This window comes from Lonchura striata, chromosome 21 (genome assembly GCF_046129695.1).
Source record: "Lonchura striata isolate bLonStr1 chromosome 21, bLonStr1.mat, whole genome shotgun sequence".
In the NCBI taxonomy this organism is placed as follows: Eukaryota; Metazoa; Chordata; class Aves; order Passeriformes; family Estrildidae; genus Lonchura; species Lonchura striata.
The window spans coordinates 1,462,795-1,472,643 of NC_134623.1; the positions used below are offsets into that span (position 1 = coordinate 1,462,795).

General features: G+C 64.8%; 1 protein-coding gene across 1 annotated transcript; it reads left to right on the forward strand.

Annotated features, from left to right (window-relative positions):
- Nucleotides 1–5,235: 5,235 nt before the first annotated feature.
- Nucleotides 5,236–6,341, forward strand: S1PR2 (sphingosine-1-phosphate receptor 2). Its single transcript, XM_021549413.2, has one exon. The coding sequence runs from the start codon at nt 5,289–5,291 to the stop codon at nt 6,339–6,341; it is 1,053 nt and encodes a 350-aa protein (XP_021405088.1). The 5' UTR covers nt 5,236–5,288.
- Nucleotides 6,342–9,849: the final 3,508 nt, after the last annotated feature.

The following is a 9,849-nucleotide window of genomic DNA, read 5'->3' on the forward strand; positions in this document are numbered from 1 at the left end:
GTCCGGTGGCGGGGGGCTCGGGGGGTTTTGGGGGGTCTCGGGGGGTTTTGGGGGTCTCGGGGGGTTTTGGGGGTCTCGGGGGTCTCGGGGACCCCTCCCGGCCGTGGCGGGCGCCGCCCCCGCGGCTAAAGCCGGCTCTAAGCCGGGCTTTGTCCGCCCTGATCCAATTTGCTCCGGGATATTTCGGGATCCGAGCGCCCCCCGTGACCCCCCCGCGGCCCCTTGCCCTCCCCCACCCCGCCCCAGGGTGGGGGTCCCGGGGGGGATCCCGGGGGGGTCCCGGGGGGATCCCAAGGGATGATCCCAGGGATGGATCCCAGGGTTGGATCCTGGGGCGGCAGCCCCGGTGCAGGATCCCGGTGCAGGATCCCGGTGCAGGATCCCGGTGCAGGATCCCGGGGCCATTCCCGGTTCAGGATCCCGGTGGGACTCCCGGGCAATTCCCGATGCAGGATCCTGGAAAATTCCCGGTGGGACTCCCCGGGCCATTCCCGGTGCAGGATCCCGGTGGGACTCCCCGGGCAATTCCCGGTGCAGGATCCTGGGGCCATTCCCAGTTCAGGATCCCGGTGGGATTCCCGGGGCAATTCCCGGTCCAGGTCCTGGTGCAGGATCCTGGAAAATTCCCGGTGCAGGATCCCGGGCAATTCCCGGTGCAGGATCCTGGAAAATTCTTGGTGCGGGATCCCGGAAAATTCCCAGCGCAGGATCCTGGGGCAATTCCCAGTGCAGGATCCCAGTGCAGGATCCTGGGGCAATTCCAGGTTCAGGATCCCGGGACAATTCCCAGTTCAGGATCCCAGTTCAGGATCCCGGGACAATTCCCAGTTCAGGATCCCAGTTCAGGATCCCGGGGCAATTCCCAGTTCAGGATCCCAGTTCAGGATCCCGGAAAATTCCCAGCGCAGGATCCTGGGGCAATTCCCAGTGCAGGATCCCAGTGCAGGATCCTGGGGCAATTCCAGGTTCAGGATCCCGGGACAATTCCCAGTTCAGGATCCCAGTTCAGGATCCCGGGACAATTCCCAGTTCAGGATCCCAGTTCAGGATCCCGGGGCAATTCCCAGTTCAGGATCCCAGTTCAGGATCCCGGGACAATTCCCAGTTCAGGATCCCAGTTCAGGATCCCGGGACAATTCCCAGTTCAGGATCCCAGTGCAGGATCCCAGAAAATTCCCGGTTCAGGATCCCAGTTCAGGATCCTGGGGCCATTCCCGGTGCAGGATCCCGGGGCCATTCCCAGTTCAGGATCCCAGTTCAGGATCCCAGTTCAGGATCCCAGTTCAGGATCCCGGGGCCATTCCCAGTTCAGGATCCCAGTTCAGGATCCCAGAAAATTCCCGGTTCAGGATCCCAGTTCAGGATCCCGGGACAATTCCCAGTTCAGGATCCCAGTTCAGGATCCTGGGGCCATTCCCGGTGCAGGATCCCGGGACAATTCCCAGTTCAGGATCCTGGGGCCATTCCCGGTGCAGGATCCCGGGACAATTCCCAGTTCACGATCCCGGGGCCGTTCCCGGTTTAGGATCCCGGGGCCATTCCCAGTTTGGGATCCCGGGGCCATTCCCGGGGCCGTGCCCAGTTTGGGAGACCGGGGCTGTGCCTGCTTTGGGATCCCAGTTTGAGATCTCGTTTTAGGATTCCCGGGGCCGTTCCCGGTTTGGGATCCTGGGGCCGCTCCCGGGGCCGTACCGGGGGCCGTTCCCGGTTTAGGATCCCGGGGCTGCTCCCGGTTTAGGATCCCGGGGCTATTCCCGGTTTGGGATCCCGGGGCCGCTCCCGGGGCCGTTCCCGGTTTAGGATCCCGGGGCCATTCCCAGTTTGGGATCCCGGGGCCATTCCCGGGGCCGTGCCCAGTTTGGGAGACCGGGGCTGTGCCTGCTTTGGGATCCCAGTTTGAGATCTCGTTTTAGGATTCCCGGGGCCGTTCCCGGTTTGGGATCCTGGGGCCGCTCCCGGGGCCGTTCCCGGTTTAGGATCCCGGGGCTGTTCCTGGTTTAGGATCCCGGGGCTATTCCCGGTTTGGGATCCCGGGGCCGCTCCCGGGGCCGTTCCCGGTTTAGGATCCCGGGGCTGTTCCTGGTTTAGGATCCCGGGGCTATTCCCGGTTTGGGATCCTGGGGCCGATCCCGGGGCCGTACCGGGGGCCGTTCCCGGTTTAGGATCCCGGGGCTGTTCCTGGTTTGGGATCCCGAGGCCGTTCCCAGTTTGGGATCCCGGGGCCGTACCCGGGGCCGTTCCCGGTTTAGGACCAGCGGGGCCGCTCCCGGGGCCGTTCCCGGTTTGGGATCCCGGGGCCGTTCCCAGTTTGGGATCCCGGGGCCACTCCCGGGGCCATTCCCGGTTTAGGACCACCGGGGCCGCTCCCGGGGCCGCTCCCGGGGGTCCCGCCGCCCCCGGCCCCGCCCGTTCCCCCCCGCTGGCTCCGCCCGGGGCAGCTCCGACCGGGGGCGGGCGGGGAAGTGGAAAGGGAAGCGGCGGATGCTCCGTGCCGGTTCCGACCGGGACCGGCGGCTCCTCCCGGCACCGGTACGAGGGTCTGGGGGGGCCTGGAGGGGTCCTGGGGGTCCCGGGGCAGCGGGAGCCCCGGGCGGTGTCCCGGCACCGGGCGCGGCTGCGCGAGGCACCGGCGGAGGGCACCGGGGGCTCCGGGACGGCACCGGGGGAACTCTGGTACCGGGAATGGTCCCGGGAGAGCTCTGGGACCGGGATTGCTCCGGGACGGCACCGGGGAGGCTCCGGGGGAACTCTGGTACCGGGAATGGCCCCGGGAGATCTCTGGTACCGGGATTGCTCCGGGACGGCACCGGGACCGCTCCAGGGGAACTCTGGTACCGGGAATGGCCCCGGGACGGGACCGGGGAGGCTCCGGGGGAACTCTGGTACCGGGAATGGCCCCGGGAGATCTCTGGTACCGGGATTGCTCCGGGACGGGACCGGGGGCTCCGGGACGGCACCGGGGGAACTCTGGTACCGGGACTATTCCGGGAGAGCTCTGGGACCGGGATTGCTCCGGGACGGCACCGGGGAGGCTCCGGGGGAACTCTGGTACCGGGAATGGCCCCGGGAGATCTCTGGTACCGGGATTGCTCCGGGACGGGACCGGGACCGCTCCGGGGGAACTCTGGTACCGGGAATGGCCCCGGGAGATCTCTGGTACCGGGATTGCTCCGGGACGGGACCGGGACCGCTCCGGGGGAACTCTGGTACCGGGACTGTTCCCGGAGAGCTCTGGGACCGGGATTGCTCCGGGACGGCACCGGGGAGGCTCCGGGGGAACTCTGGTACCGGGAATGGCCCCGGGACGGGACCGGGGAGGCTCCGGGACAGCACCGGGAGAACTCTGGTACCGGGACTATTCCGGGAGAGCTCTGGTACCGGGATTGCTCCGGGACAGGACCGGGGAGGCTCCGGGACGGGACCGGGACCGCACCGGGGGAACTCTGGTACCGGGACTGTTCCCGGAGAGCTCTGGGACCGGGATTGCTCCGGGACGGGACCGGGATTGCTCCGGGACGGGACCGGGGAGGCTCCGGGACGGGACCGACACCGGGACCCGGGGGCGCTCCGTGACGCCACCGGGACCCGGGGGCGCTCCGGGACCGACACCGGGACCCGGGGGCTCTCCGGGACGGTGCCGCGGCCGCCGCCGGGGCTCTTTCCCCGCCGCGCCGCCCCGGTGTCCGTTCCCCGTTCCCGTCCCGAGCCCCCGGGGGTCCCGCCGCACCGAGAGGAACGGGGAGGGGGGGGGGGGGGCCCTTACCGGGGGGGTCCCGTCCCGAAATTTGGGGGTGACGACACCGGGCCCGGGCGGTGACATCCTGCGGTGTCCCCGCCCCGTTCCCCGCGGGTGTCTGTCACCTCCCGCCACCCCGGTGTCACCTCAGGCGCCGCCCCTGCCTCGATTTCCCCCAGATGTGCGCCCAGATGTGCGCCCAGATGTGCCCCCCCCACCCTGCCGCTGGGATGGGGGTGGCAGCCCCGGGGAAGGACACCGGGGACAGCGGGTGGCACCTGGGTGACACCCTGGGGTGCCAAAGGTGACAGTGGGTGTCACCACCCATGGGGACAGGGCTAGGGGTGACATGAGCGGCCCTGGGTGACACCCCGGGGTGCCAAAGGTGACAGTGGGTGTCACCACCTATGGGGACAGGACTGGGGGTGACATGAGTGGCCCTGGGTGACACCCTGGGGTTCCAAAGGTGACAATGAGTGTCACCACCTATGGGGACAGGGCTGAGGGTGACTGGGGGGACACGAGCGGCCCTGGGTGACACCCCAGGGTGGGCAAAGGTGACAGTGGGTGACACCACCCATGGGGACAGGGCTGAGGGTGACTGGGGGGACATGAGTGGCCCTGGGTGACACCCCGGGGTGCCAAAGTGACAGTGGGTGTCACCACCTATGGGGACAGGGCTGGGTGTGACTGGGGGGACACAAGCGACACCCCGGGGTGTCCCAAGGTGACAGTGGGTGTCACCACCCATGGGGACAGGGCTGGGGGTGGCTGGGGGGTGACATGAGCGGCCCTGGGTGACACCCTGGGGTGCCAAAGGTGACAGTGGGTGTCACCACCCATGGGGACAGGGCTGGGGGTGGCTGGGGGGTGACATGAGCGGCCCTGGGTGACACCCCGGGGTGCCAAAGGTGTCACCACCCATGGGGACAGGGCTGGGTGTGACTGGGGGGACACAAGCGGCCCTGGGTGACACCCCGGGGTGCCAAAGGTGACAGTGGGTGTCACCACCCATGGGGACAGGGCTGAGGGTGACTGGGGGGACACGAGCGGCCCTGGGTGACACCCCGGGGTGCCAAAGGTGTCACCACCCATGGGGACAGGGCTGGGTGTGACTGGGGGGACACGAGCGGCCCTGGGTGACACCCCGGGGTGCAGAGGTGACAATGGTTGTCACCACCAATGGGGACAGGGCTGAGGGTGACTGGGGGGACACGAGCGGCCCTGGGTGACACCCCGGGGTGCCAAAGGTGTCACCAACCATGGGGACAGGGCTGAGGGTGACTGGGGGGACACGAGCGGCCCTGGGTGACACCCCGGGGTGCAGAGGTGACAATGGTTGTCACCACCCATGGGGACAGGGCTGGGTGTGACTGGGGGGACACGAGCGGCCCTGGGTGACACCCCGGGGTGCCCACGGCGTGACAGACCGGGCGTGGCCCCGGCTGTCACCCCGGGGCGTCCCTGGCGGCACGGAGGTGACCAGGAGGTGACGTTGCCGTCCCCAGGAGCCATGTCCCGGCGGCGCTGAGCCGTCGCCGTCGCCGCCGCCATGGGGAGCATCTACAAGGACTACTTCAACCGCGACAAGATCCGCGAGCACTACAACTTCACCAAGGGCGACGGCGGCGAGGGCGCGGCGCCCTCGCGCTGGGTGGGCTCCGTCCTCATCGTCCTCCTGTGCTGCGTCATCGTGCTGGAGAACCTCCTGGTGCTGGTGTCCATCTGCCGCAACAAGCGCCTGCACCTCGCCATGTACATCTTCATCGGCAACCTGGCCGCCTCGGACCTGCTGGCCGGCGCGGCGTTCATGGCCAACACGCTGCTGTCGGGCAGCACCACCTTCAGCCTGACGCCGGTGCAGTGGTTCGTGCGCGAGGGCACGGCCTTCGCCACGCTGGCCGCCTCGGTGTTCAGCCTGCTGGCCATCGCCATCGAGCGGCACGTGGCCATCACCAAGGTGAAGGTGTACGGCAGCGACAAGAACTGCCGCATGGTGCTGCTGATCGGCGCCTGCTGGGCCATCGCCGGCGCCGTCGGCAGCTTGCCCATCATGGGCTGGAACTGCATCAGCGACCTGGGCGACTGCTCCACCGTGCTGCCGCTCTACTCCAAGCGTTACGTGCTCTTCGTCACCACCATCTTCACCCTCATCCTGGCCGCCATCGTGGGGCTCTACACGCGCATCTACTGCATCGTCCGCTCCAGCCACGCCGAGATCGCCTCGGCGCAGACCCTGGCGCTGCTCAAGACCGTCACCATCGTGCTGGGCGCCTTCATCGTCTGCTGGCTGCCCGCCTTCATCATCCTCCTGATGGACGCCTCGTGCCCGGTGCGCGCCTGCCGGGTGCTGTACAGCGCCAACTATTTCTTCGCCTTCGCCGCGCTCAACTCGGCGGCCAACCCGGTCATCTACGTGCTGCGCAGCAAGGACATGCGCGGCGAGTTCCTGCGCGTGCTCTGCTGCCGCGGCCGCCGCCCGCGGCCCCCCGGCCGGCCGGGGGTCCCGCTGCGCACGTCCAGCTCGCTGGACAAGGCCGCGGCCGGCCCCGCCGCCGAGCCGGGCGCGGCGCCACCCGCCCGCGAGGGCACCACGTCCGTGTGAGCGCGGCGGCGGCGATGGTGGTGGTGGTGGTGGGCAAGGGTGGCCGGTGGGGGGTCAGGGGACGCGGTACGGACACGGCACGGACACGGCATGGACACGGCATGGACACGCCGTGGGGTTGTGGGCGTCCCATGGACACCCCACGGCCTCGTGGACACCCCACGGACACGTCACGGACACCCCACGGCCTCTTGGACAGCCCAAGGCCACTCTGTGGACACCCTATTGCCACCCCAAGGTCACCCCATAGGACACCCCACGGCCTCGTGGCCACCCTGTGGACACCCCAAGGCCACCCCAAGGTCACCCATGGACACCCCACAGCCTCAGGGCCACCCCGTGGCCACCCACAACCACCCATGACCACTCCAAGGCCACCCATGACTACCCCAAGGGCACCCATGGCCACCCCATAGGACACCCATGGACACCCCACGGCCTCGTGGACACCCCGAGGCCACTCATGACCACTCCAAGGCCACCCATGGCTACCATGGACACCCCACGTCCACCCCATTGCCACCCCAAGGCCACCCACGGCCACCCCACGGTACGAGCGGCGCGGTTCCCTCGCGGTTCCCCAGGTACGGACGCACACCCGGCCCCGACGGGGCTGTCCCGGTGTTGTCCCGGTGTCCCGGTGTTGTCCCAGTGTTGTCCCGGTGTCCTCACGCCCTGCCCAAGCCCCGGGGCCACTGCTGGACCTGTGGGTGGCTCCCACCGGGACAGACTGGGATAAACTGGGATAAACTGGGATAGACCGGGATGAACCCCAGGATAAACCCCGGGATAAACCCTGGGATAAACTGAGATAAACAGGGATAAACACTGGGATGAACCAGGATAAACTGGGATAAACCAGGATAAACTCCAGGATAAACCCCGGGATAAACTAGGATAAACCCCGGAATAAACTGGGATAAACCCTGGGACAAACCGGGATAAACCCCAGGATAAAACCTGGGATAAACCCTGGGATAAACTGGGATAAACCCTGGGATAAACCCTGGGATAAACCAGGATAAACTGGGATAAACCGGGATAAACCCCGGGACAAACCCCAGGAAGGCTCTGGGGACCCCCAAAATTCCGGGTTTTTCCCCGCGCTGGCACGTGGGGCCAGGGGATCATCCCAGCGCGGCCGGATCCGCCGGGATCCCCCCAAAATCCCCGGGATTTGCCCCAAAGTCCTCCTTCTCGTATTAAATGAATTTTTTTTTTGTTTTTTTTTCCAGCTGTTTCTGCGTCTTTCCCCCAAATTTGTGGTGGGGAGGGATTTTCCTGGTGAGAATCTTTCCCCAAATTTTGAGGTGGGATTTTCCTGCTGGGAATCTTTCCCCAAATTTTGGGGTGGGATTTTCCTGGTGGGAATCTTTCTCCAAATTTTGGGATTTTCCTGCTGGGAATCTTTCCCCAGATTTTGGGATTTTCCCGCTGGGAATTTTCCCCCAAATTTTGGGTGGGATTTTCCGGCTGAGAATCTTTCCCCAAATTTTGGGCGGGATATTCTCGCTGGGAATCTTTCCCCATATTTTGGCTGGGGAGGGATTTTCCCGCTGGGAATTTGGGTAAAAACCCCGATTTTCCCCCATTTCCTCGCTGGAGGAGGAGGAAATCGGGGGGCGGAGGGGGGGGGGGAGTTCGGTTCCTGTGCCCGGGGTGACCCCAGCGGGACGGGGCTGCCCCCCCTCAACCCCCCCATTATTCCCATGGGGACACACCCCAGTGTGTCCCCCCCACCCCAAATTTGGGCTGTGTCCCCCCCATTTTGGGGGTGTCCCCACACTCTCCTGTGTCCCCCCCCCTCCCGCAATTTTTGGCTCGTTCCCGCCACCCCCAAGATGGCGCCGGGGCTGCCAGCCCCACGCGCTGTCGCTCCGAGTGACGTCACACCCACATCCACGCCCAAGATGGCGCCGGGCCGCGCTGTTAACACGGCGCCGTGACCTTCTCAAGATGGCGGCGCGGGCGGGACGCTTTTGGCGCCTCCGAGTGACGTCATACGGCAGGCGGGAGGGCCCGAAAGGGGCCATGACCGCGCGGGGCCCGCGGCCGCCGCCAGGGCCGGAACGGGGCGAAACCGGCGGCCGGTGAGGGGGGGAGGGGCGGGAACCGGGGGGGCTTTACCGGATTTGGGGGATTTACCGGGCCGGGGGGGGGCGGGGGGAGCGGAGGTTATGGGGGCGGGGCGGGTCTGAGGGCGACGGGGCGCGGGGGGGCAATAACGGAATCGGGGGGGGGCAATTAATGAGCGGGTAATTAAGATGTGAGGGGGGAAATAGTTAATGAGAGGGTGATAAGGGCCTGGAGGGGCAATTAACGGCACAGAGGGGTAATTAATGGCTCGGGAGGGGCAATTAATGGCACGGGGCAAATAGCGGCACGGGGGTGCAATTAATGAGCCGGTAATTAAGATGTGAGGGGGGAAATAATTAATGAGAGGGTAATAATGGCCCGGGGGGGGATTAAAGGCCTGGGGGGGGGTAATTTGTGAGGGGGTAATTAAGATATGAGGGGGTAAATAATTAATGAGGGGGCAATTAAGTTGTGAGGGGGAAATAATTAATGAGGGGGCAATAAAAGCCTGGGGGGTAATTTGTGAGGGGGTAATTAAGATATGAGGGGGCAAATAATTAATGAGAGGGTAATAATGGCCTGGGAGGGTAATTTGTGAGGGGGTAATTAAGATATGAGGGGGTGAGTAATTAATGAGAGAGTAATAATGGTCTGGGAGGGTAATTTGTGAGGGGGCAATTAAGATGTGAGGGGGGGAATAATTAATGAGAGGGTAATAAGGGCCTGGGGGGGTAATTTGTAATTTTTTCCCCCGGCTTTTCCCCGTTTTTCCTGTTTCTTCCCCCATTTTCCCCCATGTTTCCCTCTTTTTCCCCATTTCCCCCCATTTTTCCCCGGTTTTCCCTCCCATTTCCCCCCCATTTTCCCCCATATTTTCCCCAATTTTTTCCCGATTTTCCCCCTGGTTCCCACCGGTTTTCCCCATTTCCCCCCCATTTCTTCCCCAATTCCCCCCCCCCCATTTTTTCCCCATTTTTCCCCCATTTTCCCCCCCATTTCCCCCTCATTTTCCCCCCCATTTCCCCCCATTTTCCCCATTTCCCCCCCATTTCCCCCATTTCCCCCCCCATTTTTTCCCCATTTATTCCCCATTTTTCCCCCATTTCCCCCCCATTTTTTCCTAATTTCCCCCCGTTTTTCCCCATTTCCCCCCATTTCCCCCCATTTTCCCCATTTCCCCCCCCATTTCCCCATTTTCCCCATTTCCCCCCCATTTCCCCCCATTTCCCCCATTTTCCTCCCCATTTTCCCCCATTTCCCCCCATTTTTTCCCATATTTCCCACCCATTTCCCCCCATTTTATCTTTATTTTTCCCCCATTTATCTCTCTATTTCCCCCCCATTTTCCCCTATTTTTTTTCCCATTTCCCCCCATTTTCCCCCCATTTTCCCCCCATTTTCCCCATTTCCCCCCCATTTCCCCCATTCCCCC